The sequence below is a fragment of the Diceros bicornis genome, chromosome 16 (genome assembly GCF_020826845.1).
Source record: "Diceros bicornis minor isolate mBicDic1 chromosome 16, mDicBic1.mat.cur, whole genome shotgun sequence".
In the NCBI taxonomy this organism is placed as follows: domain Eukaryota; kingdom Metazoa; phylum Chordata; class Mammalia; order Perissodactyla; family Rhinocerotidae; genus Diceros; species Diceros bicornis.
Window position 1 is genome coordinate 7334690 of NC_080755.1, and position 20058 is coordinate 7354747.

The 20058-nt window shown below is 36.2% G+C and overlaps 1 protein-coding gene across 6 annotated transcripts in view; it reads left to right on the forward strand.

Annotated features, from left to right (window-relative positions):
- Positions 1-3837, forward strand: part of ANKRD12 (ankyrin repeat domain 12) — a 124679-nt gene extending 120842 nt beyond the window's left edge. For all 6 annotated transcript variants that reach the window (XM_058556702.1, XM_058556705.1, XM_058556703.1 and 3 more), the window contains one exon: positions 1010-3837. In XM_058556702.1, coding sequence (XP_058412685.1) covers positions 1010-1195 — 186 coding nt within the window. In that variant the 3' untranslated portion in view covers positions 1196-3837. The remainder of the gene's footprint in view (positions 1-1009) is intronic.
- The last annotated feature ends 16221 nt before the right edge of the window (positions 3838-20058 follow it).

The window sequence follows — 20058 nt, forward strand, 5'->3', positions numbered from 1 at the left end:
AAACTTCTGGGACCAGCATGGTGGCATAGTATTTAAGTTCGTGTGCTCCGCTTCCGCGTCCTGGGGTTCTCAGGTTCAGATCCCAGGCGTGGACCTACACACCGCTTATCCAGCCATGCTGTAGCACGCGTTGCACATATTAAGTAGAGGAAGATGGGCACGGATGTTAGCCCAGGGCCAGTCTTCCTCAGCAAAAAGAGGAGGATTGGCAACTGATGTTAGCTCAGGGCTAATCTTCATCAAAAATAAATAATAATAGTAAACATGAAACTCCCACAGGAAAAGCAGTTTCTAATGGAAATCTTCATGCTTATTATCCAATATATGAGTCTGGCTATAGTTCTAACATATGGAAGAATGGGAGAACAATAAGAGAAGGAGAATATGTTTTCCAAATAATCTATAAAAAAAATTATTTGTGAAATTTTGAATTATTTCAAAAATCACTTCTCAGATTTTCGTGATTCTTTTGATAATCTGAAATGTCATTATTTGGAAGAACAGTTTCAAATTAAAGTCTGTAAGATAAGATGAGTGTGAAGTTGCAGACCCAGAAATAGTTGGCATAGGGATACAGACAGGGTAAAGCAGAAATGGGTGTGTAATTCAGAAACTTTTTATGCCCCTAATATATCCATCTTTATCCCTAGAGAAACTATGGATGAGATTTTTTTATTTAATATTTATTTTTTTATTGATGTTTTAATAGTTTATAACATTGTGAAATTTTTGGTTGCACATTTTTGTTTGTCTATCACCATATACATGTCTCCCTTCACCCCTTGTGCCCACCCCCTACCCCCATTGCCCCTGGCAACCACAATACGGTTTTCTCTGTCCATGTGTTTACATTCCACGTATGAGTGAGATCATATGGTGTTTGTCTTTCTCTTTCTGACTTATTTCACTTAATACCCTTCAGGTCCGTAAGAAACTATGGATGAGATTAATTTTTCAACAAAGCAAATTTAATAGAAAAATCAATTTACTCTTCTCTTCTTTTAAATAGACCTGTCTTTTAATGAGGCAACAGCATGAAGCTGCAGCTTTAAATGCCGTCCAGAGATTAGAATGGCAGCTCAAACTCCAGGAACTTGATCCTGCCACCTATAAATCTATCAGCATTTACGAAATCCAGGAGTTTTATGTTCCCCTTGTTGATGTTAATGATGACTTTGAATTGACTCCTATATAGCAGCCATTAACGGTCTTAAACTGATGACGCTCAAGTGTTATACTGTGGAATACTGCCTTTTGACAAAAATACTGATATTATGCCTTTACAATTGTAAGTAAAGTTCAACTAAAGTTGGTTATGTAGTAAACACTGTCATTTTATAAAAAATTAAAAGAATTATTTTGGATCTTAGATCCAGACAGTTTCTAACTGAAAACTATTTATATCGGTGAAAGGTAACTGTTGCATTAGAGCGTGTTGGCAGACTGTGGTAGATATTTAAAAAGTTGAGAATCTGCTAACAGCGCTGGAAGTTGTTAGCACTATAAGTAACAAGATAACCACTAGTATTCAAACCTCTTTCAAGTTTTATTAAAATATATCAGTAAACTAAAAGGTTCAATTCCTACCAAGTAGTTTCTAAAGTGGACGAAAAACTTGGCACAAATTTCTTCAGTTTATTATATCTGTAAATTAATTGTACAGTTTTCTTTTTGGAAGTTTTAATATTGTCTTCCTTTTTAATAACTTATTTTATACATATTGTGCAGATGTAAATCTTGTAATTAATGGTCAGAATGTATACAAAGGGATCGGTAGTCAAAACATGTACAAAGAAATAATTGTAAAACTGTTTTGTCTAATGTTTTCTTGGACCAAAGTTGTAGTTCGTATGAAGTGGAGTAGTGTATTCAGATAGCAAAACGTTTAACTAAGGCATGCATGTGTTTGAGTTAGCTTGTTTTCATCACCATAACTGTAAAGATTGTGACTCAGTTTTATTGCATGCTTCCTATAATTTAACTCTTCATAAGTGATGCCTAAAGTAATGTAAGGTGTTTCATACTAGTCTCCTGGGATAGTACCTATGACTTACTATGTTGGACATATTATTCAGAATTAGTCATACAAAGAAACAGCTGTTTTTTCATCTCGCAGTAGAGCCTATTCCTCCCCCCCCGAAAAAAAATGCCTTTGAATGAAAATTCTGAAATTGTAAAGGTCTATTTTAATACTCAAGTATGAAAGAATCTGTGAATATATGTAAATATGTTTAATAAATTTTATTGGTCATGTTAAATCATTGTAAAACTTTTTTACATTGCTTAAATATAATGTTTTAAGCTTAATAACTTTTGCACTTTTAAAATAAAAACTAAATACTCAAATCAAAAAAGAGATATTTGGTAGTCAAAATAAGTAAAAGAAACAGACATATTCAGATCAATCTCTGCAATGTTTATGAAAAGTTGATTAATATGTTGTATTTTTTCCTTGTATCAAGATGCAAAACATAATTTTCAGAATTTTAAAATTAAAACAAGATTTGGTATGCTGTTTTTAGTAAAATAATTAGCAATATACTTAGACAAAGTCCAGTTTCTCCTATAACATGACGTAGATTAAATATTAAGGAATATTTCAGATCTGAAACGTACTGCTTAAACTTATTAAACATTTTTGGAAGGAAAATTAGGTTATATGTAAAATTGATTTTAAGTATATGAGAGAAAATTTGCAGAACTTTCCACAATACTTTGTTGAATTATAAAATAATACTGGATGTTTTTTCTGATAGAGAAAAATAAAAAGAATATATGAGGAATAAAGTGATTTAAATTCAGCTTGCAAGTTGGAAATCCCGGCTAATGGGAGAGAATGTAAAAATTTAAGTTTTTGAGTGCAAAGGTATTTATTAAGCTTAGGGATTTTTGAATTTTTACGTCAGTTTATATTTTAATTCATACTATACTTGGCATGCGCAATAAAGCAGCACGTGTAAAAACTACACAGTGCAAGGACTTTATTATAAGTTTGGATGTAGTTTTCTTTAGAAATTTAGATGAGAGGTTTTGGCCTTTTTTATTGGATACATGGGGCCAAGAAAGGCAGGGTAGATTTTGAAGCACTGGTTTTGTTGAAGTTAAGTTTATTAAGGCTGGGAACATTAAAAGCTAATTTATAAAAGCAATACTTTTTAATATGAAAAACTTAATGCAAATTTTGTTTATACTTTTTTGCCTAAAAATAAAAAACCAGATTATTGAGCATTGAAGTCAGAAAATAATGAGAGGGGCAAATTTATACAGCATTTTGTTCTGATGGTCCAGCCAGAGAAGGGGGCAAAAAATCACTGTTGAGACAAACAGAACCAGCTGCAGAAGAGAAGCAGCAAGCAAGCCAGGAATCTGGCTTTTTTAGTCATCCCGGGTTTTTAATTACTAACACAGTTCTCACCCTCTTCAGTGGTACCTCAGGTTGCTGGAGCCTCTGCCATGATTCTGCTTTAATGACTCAGAGCTAATTGGGATAGCTTAAAAGAAAAGTGAATGCCTTCTCGGTGGGAATTTATACTTAAGTAAGTAGTTAAGGGCTTTTGATATTAAAGATGTTCTGAAACTCTGAAATGCTAGAAGAAAACTTGGAATGGGGTATATGCCTAAAAAGATTTAGGATTCTGAAAGAGAAATACAGGATGGTTAGTTTAATCAGTGATTTTTTTTTTTAAACTATTCAAATATCATGAACAAGATACTAAATTGTACCTAAGGATTTGTATTTCTTTAAATCTTGTTCTAAATCATATCTGTTTAATAAATGACTAGTTGATATTTGTGCATGTTATTTAATAAAGAGTTATATTTTTATAGAAAAAATAAGAGTGAAATGTGTGAATACTTTTTTATTTTCCACTCCCATATGACTCTTAACACACCAATGTTTACCTGGGCAGCTAGCAAAATTGCAGAAATACTCATTTTGGGGAAACAAATAGCCTCTGAAGAATTAGCCTTTCAAGTTCAGGTTTATTCAGTAATGAGGTCTCAAAAATGAATTTTAAGTATTAGACATGCTCTAAACTTCATAACCACAAAAATCTCAAGCAAAGACCCCATGAAGCTCATTTTAATGGATTTAAGAATTATACAGTTATTCTAGAAATTGCATATGTATTTTTTTAGTTATCCAAAAATTAGCAATATTTTTTATTCTATCTCTGATTTCCTGACACACAAAAAAACCCAAAATTTTATAGAGAGGAAATTGACTAAACTATGAAAATTAATAAAGGGAAACCTCATTTAAAATGGAGTCAGGAGGCCAGAAGGGAGAGTTCCACAGTACTACTGGAGGTCAATTACAGGGAACATAGTCAATTACAGACAGAAAGAACTGTCAATCACAGAAAGAAATGCACATTGCATACCAAAAAGAAATGAACTACCCCAGCAACTCAGCCAATGAGAAACCATCACCACCCTGAACTGTTCCTTTTCTCTAATGGACCTTCATTCAAAACAACCCCTCCCAATTTTCTCCTTTTTCTCTATAAAATAACCTTCCTCTTCTTTGATTGTTGGATTTGCCTGTGGTCCACCATAGCATTCACATCCCAAATTGCAATTCTTTGGCTATTCCCAAACAAATTTGTTTTGCTGGTAAAATAACTGGCTGTTTTATTTTTAAGTTTGGCAAAACTCCTGCGATAGTCTTGTCTTCTTATATTTTAAAGAAAGCATTTTCACAATTTTTTTAAAAACTCTTTTCAAACATAAGGTACAAAGGTTTCTACAACAGATACTAATCTTTGAAAAAACTTGTGTGACGTTTAATTGGTTAAAATATCTTGTAATTCATTTTCTTAGTGGCTTCTTGGGACTGTAGTCTCCTTTGTACATAAAATGGAGGTACGAAGCCTCCACAGAAGTAGTTATCCAAAATATTTCCAGTCAGTAAAACCAGGACTCATGGAAGAAAATGAAGCAAGTAGTGAACAATTTTGTTAATCAAAATGGCTAAAAAACATCTAGAGTTATAGGTATTAGCATAAAAACAGTGAAAAATACACCTAGAAAGATTTTTCCAGTGATTAAATGTTAAATACTATATAATATGTGCAAATAATGTAAATTTTTTATACATGTGCAGTCTCTCTATAAGAGAAAATAGGATATAAAATTATTTACCTAAAGATAAACACAGTCTGCTTGCATGGAGCCTTCAGTTTTATTAGGTGGATTAGTTACACAGAGTGTAAGACTATATATGAAACACTACCTGTGTGCCCATCACTCAGCTTGAGAGAACATCATCAGTACCTTTCTCCTCAGTTTTTTTTTAGTTGTGTTGATTTGTGTCCAATAAAAGTATCCAGATCTTAAGTAGGCAGTCTAATAAGTCCTGACAAATGTATGCACTCATGTTACCATCACCCAAATCAAGATATTATAAAATGTTCCCATCACCCCAGCAAGTTCACTCATGCCCCTTTTCATCAGTTCTCCCTACCCCAGAGGCAACCACTGTGCTGATTCCCATTGCCATATATTACTTGTACCTGTTTTTGAACTTCATAGAATGCAAGCAAATGGTATATACTTTTTGTGTCTGCCTTTTTAACATAAGGTTTTGAAATGCATCTATGTTGCATAGGTCAGTAATATGTTCCTTTTTTGTTAAATTAGTATATTGTACAAACTTGTTTATTCTATTGTTGGTACACATTTGGATTGTTTCCGGTTTGGGGCTATTGTCAATAAAACTACTATGAACGTGCAAGTTCCTTTTTGTGGACATATTCTTTCATTTCTCTTGGGTACACACCTGGGAGTACCATTACTAGGCAGGTCATAGAATATGGATGTATGTTTAACTTCATTAGAAACTGATAATTCTGTAAAGTGGTTGTGCCATTTCATACCCCTACCAGCAACCTATGAGAGGCCCAGTTGCTCTGAATCTTCATCAATATTTGGTCTTGTCAGTCTTCAATTTTAGCAATTTTCATGGATGTGTAGTGGTATATTATTGTGTTTTTAATTTGCATTTCTCTGATGACTAATGAGGTTGAACATACCTTTTCATATGCTTATTGGCCATTTGTACATCTTACTTTGTGAAATGTCCTCAAGTGTTGTGCTCATTTTTTATTGGGTTGTCTTTTTATTATTGATTTGTAGGAATTCTTTATATATTTTGCATACAAGCCCTTTTTCAGATATATTTGTCATGAATGTGTTTACCTGGTCTGTGGCCTGCCTTTTCATTTTTCTTAATGACTGGTTTCCTCACTTTTTAATAATACTTTTACACTGTCATGACTTCTTCAGAGTACTGTATTTAGCGGATATCATAACACCCCCCCCCAAAAAATTTCCCTTTAATTACTAGCAACCATGAGGCCATATGGGTACGCAAACATAGCTTTAGGTTTCTTAGAAACACCACCTCTATTAATTTTAAAGCCTTTAGTATTGGAATATAAGAGGTTTTAAAAACCCTTTCCTGAATTAACCTATTATTTTCTTGACACCTTTCCATGTTTTCTAGGTTGTGGAACTACTCTTTATGTAGTCCTAACACTATTTGTTTATTTGCTTGCTTGCTTGTTTTTTAAGCAGGGTGTGGATGGTCTTGAAAAAGTCCAGTATCATAAGTGGACTTTTTGGAAGCAGATGGATTGTCTGAACCATGTCCTGTGGGCATAGTCCTTGGGTGACTCACGCTTACCTATGCGTGGACTCAGTCAGCACGCACTCAGTGAGCACATGTGCTGTGCCAGGGACTGTCACTTGAGGGTTTACACAGCATTTACCTGGGTCATCAGTTCTCAAAACTTTTTGGTCACAGGACCCCTCTGGACTCCTAAAAGTTCTTTGTGATATATCAGTTGATATTTACCATAGAAGAAATTAAAACAATTTTTTAAAAATTTATTAAACCTATTTTGTGTTTATTTTTATGAAATCTATATTTCCAAAAATAAAGATTAGAAAAGTGCATTATTTTAAATTTTTGAAAATCTCGGTAATATCTGGCCAAATAGAAGAAAACTAGAATTTCATATCCACTTCTGTACTCAATGTGTTATATCTGTTGTTTATTTTGTTTTGTTTGGTTTGATTTGGTTTGGTTGAAGAAAATCTGGCCTCACACAAATATGTAGTAGGAAAGGGAGAGATATTTTTTTCAGATAACTGTGGGCATTCATTCTTTTGTCTACTTTCTCTTACAGAGAAATGAACATCTGGCACTGAATAGCATCTTTTATACCAAAGAGCAAATGTCTTTTCAGATAGTCTCCTCACCTAGTCTGAGGAAGAGGATAATATAGTTTCAGCCCAGCCATAGTATAACAAGTTAGAACTAAAAAATTCCTAAGCAGATGGAGTGTGAATTGTGACAAAAGTAACCTTCAGAACTTTAGGCTGAACTAAAAACGTTAGAATAGGCTTCTGAGTCTAATTTCATTCAGAATCCCACAGCCATTAGGTTTTTCTTCATGGGAAACTAAATATTCTGGATTATTCGCAGGAGTATCTAGCCAACAAGAAAGATCCACAGTAGCAGAATTTCCCAAATTCTCCTTGAGAGTTCTTCAACATGGGGAAGATCAGCCAGAGTTCACATAGAACTCTGAACTCTGGTAGAAGGAGTACCTAGAAATCAATTTGATGTCCTGAAATTACAAAATATATGATGCTAAGGATATGATTCTTCTAATTCTTGGGGTTTAGTATTTTCTTATGGATTTTTTGCACTATCTATGCAATCTTTTACGGTACAGCATGTTCCTAGTAGTTTATGGTAAACTCAACTCTCCTAATCTTGAGGCTCCTAATCATGTGTAAAAATAATTACTGAAGCAAACTATCCCCTCTGTGCAGCCATTCTGAATGACATTACATGATGGCACCAGTATTTTCCCCGAATTAACAATTTCAGGAAAACAGCCCACAATTTTTTAGTGGCAGCTTGTTAATGCTTTTAATTCAAGAGTACTTTTATATTATAGGCCATAGTCTTTTCCGTTTTAGTCACCTCTATACAACAGTAATTATACTGTAATTCTCTTTTAACAGAGGCACATTTAGCTTAGGAGATTCATTCTTTTTACATGCTAGAAATAATGCTCTCGCACTTTCACTTCTATCCACGGTGAAGTAGCAGAACAATCTTATAACCTCACAAGGGGGCTGGGAATAGTTTGTGTTTTCCCATCAGCCAAGGAGGCAAGATCCCTTAATACCCAGGGCATCAAGTAGAGTACACAGGAGCGTGTCATCTTTGTCATGGGGCCAAATAAGCCGTGAATCCACCCTATTCAACCCTAAAAGTAAGCTTCAAAAGGATCAAACTGATTCCAGCTAACTTAATTGCATGACTGAACCTAATCCATCACTAGTTAAAGGAATACAACAAAATCCAGTAACCAACAATGAAAAAATCACAATGTCTAGCATCCAATAAAAAATGATCAGGCATGCAAAGGAGCAGGAAATTACGACCCTTAACCAGAAGAAAAATAGAAACAGAACCAGAAATGAAAGCAATGATGGAACTAGTAAACAAGTATGTTAATAGAACTATTATAAATATTCTGTGTATGTACTGAAAGATAGAGGAAAACAAACATAATAAGGAAAGAATGGAAGATAAAGTTTTAAAACCCTAAATCAAAATTCTGGAGAAATGAAAAATACATTGGATGAGATTAACTGATTAGAAATTGCAGAAGTAAAGTAAATTTTAAAAGTTTTAAAATATAGCAATAAGAAATTATCCAAAATGAAAAACAGAAAAAAGATTCAAAAAAATCAACAGAGCATCAGGAAGCAGTGATATAATATCAAGTGGCCTAATACATGTGATTAGAGACCCAGAAGGAGAGGAGAAGGAGAGGTAACAGAAAAAGAATTTTAAGAACTAATGGTTGGAAAAGGAACTATCAACCTAGAGTTTGTGTTTACCAAAAATATCTTTCAAAAATAAAAGCAAAATAATTTTTACAAAAGCTGAAAGATGGAAATTTGGATCTACACAAAGGAATGAGAAACATCCAGAATGGTAAAAATGTATGTATTATAGCATACATAGAAGTAAAATGTATGACAATGGTACAAAACTGGTAGAAAGGAATGAAAGTATACTGTTCTAAGTCCTTATAAAATGCGTGAAGTGGTATGATATTAGTTGAAGGTAGATTGTGATAAGTTATAAAATGTATACTGTAAACACTAAAGCAGCCACTAAAGAAAAAAAGAGGTATAGCTAATAAGACAATAACGAAGATTAAATGGAATCATACAAAATATTTCATCAAAAAGGCAGGAAAGAGGAAAAAAGAATGAAGAACAGAAGGAACAAATAGAAAAGAAATAGCAAGATTGTGAATTTAAACTCAGCTCTATAGATGATCACATTAAATGTAAATTTACATTTAAAGGCAGAGAATGTCAGAATAGATAAAAAAGCAAGCCCCAACCATATGTTGTCTATAAGAAACTCACTTTAAATACAATGACAAAGACAAGTTAAAAGGATGAAAACACCAATGAGATGTCACTACACACCTATTAGAATGGTGAAAATCCAAAACACTGACAACATCAAATGCTGTCAAGTTTGTGGAGCAACAGGAATTCTCGTTCATTGCTGGTGGGAATGCAAAATGGTACAGCAACTTTGGAAGATAGTTTGGCAGTTTCTTACAAAACTAAACATGCTCTTACTATATGATCCAGCAATCGTGCTCTTTGGTATTTATCCAAATGAGTTGAAAACATGTCCACACAAACACCTGCACGTGGATGTTTATAGTGGCTTTATTCATAATTGCTAAATTTGGAAGCAACCAAGATTCCTTCAGTAAGTGAATGGATAAATAAACTATGTACATCCAGACAATGGGATATTATTCAGCACAAAAAAAAGAAATGAGCTACCAAGCCATGAAAAGACATGGAAGAACCTTAAATGCATATTACTAAATGAAGGAAGCTAACCTGTAAAAGCTACATACTGTATGATTCCAACTATATGACATTCTGGAAAAGGCAAAACTATAGAGACAGTAAAAAGATCAGGGGTTTAGGGGAAGGGAAAGATGATTAGGTGGAGCACTGAGGATTTTTAGGACAATGAAACTACTCTGTATGATACCATAATGATGGACACATGTCATTATACATTTGTCAAAACCAATACAATGTGCAACACCAAGAGTGAACCCTACTGTAAACTGTGGACTTTGAGTGATCTTATCATCTGTCAATGTGTTGATGTTGGTTTATCAGTTGTAACAAATGTACCACTCTGGTGCAGGATGTTGATGATGGTGAAGTCCACGGTGGGGTCGGGGGGGTGGGTGGCAGGGTGATATATATGGGAACTCTACTTTCCCGTCAATTTTGCTGTAAATCTAAAATTGCTCTAAAAAAAATAAAGTCTGAATTTTTTTAAAGTGAAAGGATGGAGAAAAGGAAAAATTGTATCATTAAACACTTTATTAGAAAAGAGAAAAGTATTCAATTATCTAAGTTTCCCCTCTAAGAAGCTAGAAAAACAAGAGCAAATTCAATACCAGTTAAGCAGACAAAAAGAAATAACAGTAAGAGCCAAAATCAGTAAAAGTAGAAAACTGGAAAACAATAGAGAAAAATCAATGAAACCAAAACCTGATTCTTTCCAAAAGACAAATAAAATTGATAAGCCTATAGCCAGTGATCAGGAAAAAAAAAAAGATAAAAATCATCAATATTATAAATGAATAAGTGGACATGACTACAGATCCTACAGACATTGAAAGTCTAATAATAGAATATTATAAAGAATTTTTTGCCAATAAATTCTACAATTTGAATGAAATGGACAAATTCTTTGAAAAAGCCCAATCTACAAAACCTCACCCAAGAAGAAATCGATAACCTGAATAATCCTATATCTATTAAAGAAATTGAATTTGCATTTAAAATCCTCCTCACAAAGAAATCTCCAGGTCCAGATAGTTTCACTGGTGAATTCTACCAAACATTTAAGGAAGAAATAATACCAATTCTACACAAATTCTTCCAGAAAATAGAAGAGAAGAAAATGCTTCCTAGCTCATGTTCTGAGGCCAGCAATCCTACAGAAAAAAAAAAATTACAAGAAAACTACAGACTAACATTCCTCATGAACATAGTCACAAAAATCCTTAAGAAAAATTTAGCAAACCAAATCTAGCAACATATATAAGAACAATAGTACATCATGACCAAGTCGGGTTTTTATCCCAGGAATGAAAGCTTGGTTCAACATTTGAAAATCAATCAATGTAATTCATCATATTAAGAGACTGAAAAAGTAAAACAATATAAATATCTCAATAGGTGCAGGAAAGCACTTGACAGAATTCAATAATCATTCATAATAAAATCTCTTGGCAAACTAGAAATACAAGGTAATTTCCTCAACCTGATAAAAAACATCTGTGAATAACCTCCAGCTAATGTCATACTTAGTAATGAAACACTGAATGCTTTCCCCCTAAGATCAGAAACAAGGCAAGGATGTCGGCTCTCACAAGCTCTATTCAACATTGGACTGGAGGTCCTAATCAGTTCCAAAGGCAATAAGAGGAAATAAAGGGCATACAGACTGAAAAGGAGGAAAAAATTATATTTATTCAAAGATGACATAACCGTATATAGAAAATCCTAAGAAATCTACCAAAAAAGCTACCAGAACTAATGACTGAGTTGAGCAGGGTCACAGGATACAAAATCAATATACAAAAATCAATTGTATTTCTATAATAGTAAGAAACTATTGGAAACTGAAAATTATGAATATGAAGAGTATGAATTGGTTCTTCATTCAACAATGAATATGAATTTCATTGTTGAATGCAATTCAACAAAATATGTGCAAGTCCTGTATGTACTATAAAAACTACAAAATATTGCTGAGAGAAATTAAAGAAGAATTAAATAAATGGAGAATATACTATATTCATGGACTTAAAGACTCAATATTGTTAAGATCTCAACTCTTCGGGCCGGCCCCGTGGCATAGTGGTTAAGTTCAGAGTGTTCTGCTTTGGCAGCCCAGGTTCGTAGGTTCGGATGCCAGGCGCTGACCTACACCACATCCACAATGTGGCAGCGACCTACATATAAAGAAGAGGAAGATTTGCACAGATGTTAGCTGAGGGCTAATCTTCCTCAAGCAAAAAAAAAAAAATCAAAAACAAGGAAAATTGGCAACAGATTTTAGCTCATGGCTACTCTTCCTCAGCAAAAAAAAAAAAAAAAAAAAAAAAGTCAATTCTCCCCAAGTTGCCTACAGGTGTAACAAAATTCTAATCAATAACCCAGCAGGCAGTTTTGTAGAAATTGATAGGCTGATTCTAAAATTTAGATGGAAATACAAATGATCTTAGTAGAGCCTAAAATTTTTTGAAAAGAAGAATAGTTAGAGCACTTACACTACCTAATCTCAAAACTTACTAAGAAGCTATATTACTCAAGAGGGTGTGGTAGTGGCATAAACATAGACATTTCTGTTAGAGGAACTGAATAAAAAATGTAGAAATAGACCCACATACATATGGGCAATTGATTTTCAACAAAGATGCCAAGACAATTCAATGGGGGAAAGGATAATGCTTGCGATAAAAGGTGCTGGAACAAGTGGACATCGATTTGCAAAAATATGAACCTTTACCCTTACTTCACACCATATACAAAACGTAAAATTGATCAAGACATAAGTGTAGGGGTTGAAAGTAAGAAACTTCTAGAAGAAAACAGGAGAAAATCTTAGTGACATTAAGTTAGGCAAAGATTCCTCAATTAGGATAGAAAAAGCACAAACTCATAAAAGAAAAAAATTGATAAATCAACCATTAAAATTAAAAATTTTTGTTCTTCAAAAGACACTGTTAAAATCAAAACGTAAGCCACATACTGCAAGAAAATATTGGTTAAAAACATCTATCTGATAAAATATTTGATTCCAAAATACATAAAGTAAATTTTTTCAACTCAATTATAAGACAAAGAAAAAGGGCCAAAATTTGAACAGATATTTTATTTAAAAAGATATATGAATGGCAAAAAAAGCACATAAAAAGATGTTCAATATTACTAGTCATTAGGGAAATGCAAATTAAAACCACAATGATGGGCCGGCCCCGTGGCTTAGCGGTTAAGTGCTCGCGCTCTGCTACTGGTAGCCTGGGTTCGGATCCTGGGCGCGCACCGACGCACCGCTTCTCCTGCCATGCTGAGGCCGTGTCCCACATACAGCAACTAGAAGGATGTGCAGCTATAACATACAACTATCTACTGGGGCTTTGGGGGAAAAAAATAAATAAAATTATTAAAAAAAAACAAAAACCCACAATGATACACCACTATATACCCACTGGAATAGCTAAAATTAAGAAGACTTACAATACCAAGTTTTGGTAAGAGTGTGGAATAACCGTAACTCTTTTCCACTGCTGGTGAAAATGCAAGATGGTACCACCATTTTGGAAATCTACTTGGCAGTTTCTTATGCTGAAAAAAATACACTTACCATACAACCCAGCAATTCCACTCCTAGACATTTACCTAAAAGAAAGGAAAACTTATGTCAACATAAGAATTTGCATGTCTTTGTTTATAGCAACTTTATTCCTAATAGCTCAGAATTAGAATGAATTCAAATGTCCATCAACTGATGAATGAATAAATAAGCATACAATGGAATACCACTCAGGAATAAAAATGGATGAATTATCAATGTATGGAACAACATGGATGAATCTCAAAATCAGTATAATTAGTGAAAGAAGCTAGACACAAAAGACTGCATAGCATATAATTTCATTAATATAATCTTCTAGAAAAGGCAACACTATAGTGATAGAAAGCAAGTAATTAGCTGACAGGGAGCAGGGATTCGAGAAGGGAACGTAAGGAAACTCCATGATGATGGAAATATTGTGATTGTAGTTGTAGTTAAACCACTGTATACATTTGTCAAAACTCATCAAATTCTACACTCACCAAATTAAATGTATCATGTAAAAAGTATACATCAATAAAGCTCACAAAAAATAGCAATGCTTTTTATTTTTTATAACCACCTTTTCCTTTCAATGTTAGTGCTGTTATTCATCAATTATTTTTAGTTCGTTTATTACTCCTATGGGTAGATAAAAAGAATTTGCAGAGACAATATTTTATACATCATTATTCATCATGGCCTCATACGTCTGTCCTTATCAGGATGGGAAACTCAATCCTTTGGGACGACTGGTTGCTGGTGGGCGCACCTGGCAATAATGGCTAAACAGACTGTGGATACAGTTTTAGCATCATCACTGTGGGGTACTGTTGAATGCCAGTTTTCTCCTAAAGGAACCAGGTCATATCAGAAAATTCTATAATTCAGGATGATTTACTGACATAATTGTAATTTCACTTTGTTCACTAAAGCATCTTTGTGAGAAGTAAAGTGATCCTCTTTACCGTAAATTGCTTCTGAATCTCACTATAAATTTCATATAGTGTTGGAACTACATGGAACTACCATGTAGTGGTGAGTCAATCAATATTTATTTATGCTTATTGCTCTGTAGATAACAACCTATGCAGCAGGGGAACAGGAGGCCAGTAAAGAAATAAAAGACATTCCACTGCTGGCCCTCTTGGGCCTCAGGTCCCACCAGGCCTCACCAATAGGTGTATCAGACAGCTTACAGGTCCTAAGAATGTCCTTACAGAGAGGATCAAACTCTCATCTGCTTCCTAAATCCTGGAATTCTACACTTAGTCAGTTATTCCTTTGACTTAAGCTTTCCTATATCAAGTGAAAGCAAATACCCCTGAAGGTGAAACACATTAGACATTGTCTAGCTTGGTGAATTTATGGGGTTCTTTCCAGAAAGTTAACTTGGATAGGGAGGCTGGAAAAACGCCTATGTGTCCTGGGTTACCTGAAGAAGGAAGGAATCATGATGGCAGTGAAGGAAATGGAATGGAGAAAAATGATAATTCTAAAATGAACAGGAAGAATGGTTATGTCGACTGTGTCAGGCATGAGATCAGACATTTATCTTTCGTTAGCTCACGTAACCCGCACAATAAACACTGTGAGGAAGTACTATTATTATCCCCTTTCACAGGTGAGGAATCAGGCTTGGAAAAGATGATGGAATTACCCACAGTTACGCAGCTAGCAGGAGAGCCAAGCCCCTGGGAGCAGTCTGCCTGACACCAGCTGGCTGCTGTAGCATGTCTGCATTGAAGGTCTGCCAGGGCCTCTGAGACCCACTTTACCTAAAGTTGGCTCTCCACCTTATTACCTACCCTAATGCACCCACCAGTCCTTGTTCCAAGCATTCTGAACCGTGGCCACCTCAGGGAGTGTGAGCAGGCTCAGAACCTGGTGTTGGCAGTTGGGAGCAGCATCGAGAGCAGTGACCGAGCACCAGGGCTAGGACAGAGAGCAGACAGGTACCATCGAGGAGACAGAACCATGCAGATAAAATAGTGCACCATGCCCAGCCAGCATTTTATTGTACCTAGTGTTTTTATGTCCACCTCCATCTATTTCATTGTAAACTTTTGCAGGACAAGGCCTGTGTCCTCTTTATCTTGTATGTACAGGCTCATAGTAGGTGCTCAATAAATGTTTGTCTTATTAATGAAAAAACAACTGTGTGCCAAGGGAACCCAAGTAAAGGATTGATTAGAGAGGAAGGAACTTATTCAGGTAGGGTCTTGATTTCTGCAAATATGAAATGGAGACAGAAGCAGTAATAAAACCAAGGTTTATTAAACACTTACTATGTATATTCATGTACATTACCTCACTGAAACTTGAGAAATCACAGTCAGAAATACTCAGAAAGCTTAACTTTGGTAAAAGGACTAAGTGAACATCAACACAAACATATATTTTAAAAGTTTTTAAAATTTAGTGATATCCTAGTGTCATTCATCTGAAAGCCAGAGAAGGGGATGGGGAAGAACTGCAGTGGTCCCTGTGTGCACTATACTTTTTGGTCTTTATTAACTTCCATAAGAATTTAGGGAATGTATGAATGTCCACGCATTTAGGTTTTAGTGAAAAAGGATTAGAGGCTAAGAATTCTTAATATTCTTAATATAAACAGTGTTTGCTGTAATGTTATAGTAACATATTTTAACCATCTATCTCAAAATGCTTTAATTAAACTACTTGTGTAACTGTGCCAATTGGAATATTTGGGGAACACAAAAATTCTATTTTCTTGAAAAGGAAAGAGAATCACAGTAACACGCTTTGTGAAATGGAAGTCGTATTTAAAAACTAAAATCTGGAGATGAATGTGACATCTATATTTTAAAAATCATAAAGACAAGAAAGAAAAGCCTCAGAACTTGTAAGTCTCACAAGCAAATAAAGACAAAAAGCTGAAGTCATTGATTAAGGGCAAAAGAATAGAAAATCAGGACAGGTACAGCCTAATCAGGTACACTTAAAATGGATTTAGAAAAAATGGAAGCCCTGTTTAAGCCATTTGATTTCCTAAGTTAATGACAGAGAAGGCTGGAGATAATGAAAGGAGCAGTTTGTCTTACAGAAAGCAACAAAAAGCTCTGGCTATCTCAAATAAATTAGCACCAGTGGTGAAAGTTTAATGAATAAACATTCAGTGAGCAAAATTACACTCTCAACATTGAGGCAGTCAAAAATCAAGTCAAAGGCAATACTGGCTACTCCAGAGGGAGTTAACAAGTTGACGCTGGCAAACAGGTAAAGAATAATAACCTAACTGTCTTCACGTGATTTTTTTTTTGGTTCATTTGTTGTTTTGTTGCTGTTAGCCCTCCCCAACTCAACCCTGAAACAACTCTTGCTTTAGAATTGCTCTTCTTTCTTGCAAAGATCTGTCTCTACGTCGGATAAAATATCAACACTGCTCTGCCGTAGTCCCGTGCCCCCTCTTACCTGGCCTGGAGTCTCTCACCTTTCAGTTCACACCCATGAATTTCATAGTGGAAGTAAGATTACTGCCCACTGAAGCTGCCTGCTCAGACATGCATGTTACCAGGCAGATTTGTTTCTTAGACTTCCTGCCATAAATGCCTTGGTGTCAGCACAGCAAGCAATTACTGCAGAGCCAGTCTGTAGCAGGTGCTGGGTCCAGCCCCACGGAGGCACCAGATACAAACAGCCAGGTCTCCAAGGCCTGCCGGGGAGGAGAGCAAAAATGGTGTGTAGCGAGGTGGAAAGGGGGGATGGCGTATGTCTGGGGTGGAGAGAGAGGAGTGACAGCTTTGAGGAGGAGACGCATTTGAAGCCCAGCTTGAATAATAGGCCAAGTTTCCAGGTCTCTGTGGGAGACAGAGAGCAGATGTGAGGATGGTGACACTGAACACAAACATAGGTTTGCTGACCTGACGTGCAGCAAAGCCAATTACCAAAACGTTAGGCTTATAGCAAGGAAAGGCAGCCAGATGAGGAGATGGGAGCTAAAACCCAAACCCACCTCCTCAAAGGGAGAAAGGTAGGGATTTTTATCTGGGGTTTTAGGTAGGGAAGTGGGGGGGCATGTGCTGGGGTTTTAGGTAGGAGAAGGGGAGCATGTGGCCTTGCTGGTTGGTGTCTTCCCACTTGAGTCTCTGGGGTCATCTTCAGCCTGCATCTGGCCTTGTGAGATTGAATCTCCTTTCTTCTCAACCATCTGGACCTTAACTTCCTGAGGAAAACAATTTACTCATCATTTAGCTGAGTACGTGCATGCACAGCTGCTGTTAGCAAAGCTCATCTCAAATTTTTTCTCTCTATCTTCTAACTCAGGGAAAATTTTAACCATTCGTTCTCAGTTTCAGTGGAAGTTACACAGTGTGTGGTAAGAATAAAATGGGAGGCCTAAACTGTGGACAGGAGGTGCAGCACGGGCTTTGTGGAGGGGCTGACAGTGGTGAAGGGCCTTCCAGGTGGAGGTAACAACAGAAATAAAGGTGAGGCTGGTGGCAAGAAGGGCGTATGCACTGAGAATGGGGGCTGAGGGCCTGACTGAAGGGGAGGATTCATATGAGGGGGAGGGGAGCTAAGAATGGTGAGACTCAATTTCAGAAACCTTTCCAAACAAAGTAGAAAAGGGAGGAAGTTTCTCAAACAAGTAACTAACATGGCTTGGATTCCACTACTAGGTAAGTTCCATGAGAACAGAAACTTTGTCCAGTTTATTGCTGAATCTCCAGTGCCTGCAACAATGCCTGTGCACTCAGGAAGGCACTCATCTGCTTTAAAATGAATGATAATAGAAAGCAGTGCACCAGTGTAAGATATCTGGAATACCTTATTTTCAACAGATTTTCTTTTTCCTTCTTTTTGCATTTTCCTTCTTTTTAAAGGAAAAGTACATTATGATCCGCACAAAGAAACTGTTAGAAGTCAAGAGTCTTTAAATTAGTGTATAAGGATTTAAATTTAGCACCAGTGAACAAATTGATTAGTAACTGAATTTGTAGATCAGAGAAAGAGCTTTGTGCAAGGCGTTCTTCATTTTCCCTGTTATTTCTCAGATGGTGAACTACACAGTGTGAGTTTCCCTGGTTTATGGGTCCCTGAGTTCCCACCACCAAGTACAGTTGCTAGCACACAATAGGTGATCTGTGATAAGTTTTTGACAGGTCTTCCAGATGGATTCGAGTGTAGAGATTAGCTAGTTTCGATGTTACCTAGCCAGGTACAACATCTAAGTAACGCTATTTGGGTTTTATTATAAACACGCATGCCTGGCACGCTAACCTTACAATCTGAACACACAAAAATACTTATTTTAGATTACCCTCGAGTCTGACTAAGCCTCCAAGAATAATCTGTGGCCAGTGTGGCTGAACTCAGTCCTGTGAGTGTCCCATAGATGCTCTGTAATAGAAGGCTTTGATCTGCTCAGAGATTAGCAATGCTTATTAACATAGTAGAGGCTCTGAAAAGTTCTACAATAAAGAAACCTATTCCGGGGCCAGCCTGGTGGCATAGCAGTTAAGTGCGTGCGCTCCGATGTGGCGGCCCGGGGGTCAGATCCCAGGCACGCACCGACTCACCACTTGTCAGGCCATGCTGTGGTGGCGTCCCATATAAAGTGGAGGATGTGAGCCCAGGGCCAGTCTTCTTCAGCAAAAGAAAGAGGCGGATTGGCATCGGATGTTAGCTCAGGGCTAATCTTCCTTACAAAAAACAAAAAAAGGAAACCTATTCCATCCCTCCTTTTCCTAACTTTTTTCAAGCAACATCCAATAAGGTCCCTTGAAACTATGTTGCACAGCACAGTTTTTGGAACAAGCTGATTTATTATTGCCATCGTATCTAGCAGACCCAGAGAGGACAACTGCAAAGGCAAGTTTTAAGTGACCTCTGAGCTGAGTTAAACAGAACAAAAACAAATGCAAAAGCACCTGTTAAAAGAAAAGGGTTTGTGGGATGTGGTAGACTGTATTTTCCAAAGACAATCACAACATCACCTCCCATCCCACATCCTGTTCTTACAATGACACTCATTTCATCTACAGTGGAAGTGATGCTATATGACTTCCAAGGTAAGGTCATAAAAGGGCATACAGCTCCCTTCTGGTCCTCTCGAGAAATTCACTTGGAGTCCTGAGCTGCCATGTAAGCAGTGCAACTGCCCTGAGGCCACCATGTTGTAAGGAAGCCCAAGCCATCTCACATGAGCCATCATAGGAGAGGACCTGAGACTACACGAAGTAAGAACAAAGCCCAGATCCCCATGTTGCTGCCCCCCTTCCAGCTCCAGCCTCCGTCTTAGGCACCTGCATGAGAGACTCTGAGCTGGGAACCACCCAGCCAAGCCCTTTCTGAACTCCTGGCCCACAAAATATATGAGATAATGAAATGATTGTTGTTGTGTTATGCTACTGAGTTTTGGGATGATTTGTTATGCAGCAGTGGTAACTGGAATATGGGACATACGAGCAAGGAAATCTTCTGAGATAGTTTTGAAAAGTAAAGAAGGATAGGGCTTCTACTTGAGCAGAGATTTACATATACCTAACTCAAATTAAAATGCTAAAAAGCTCTTTATTGTTACCAAGGTTTGGTTTTTTTAC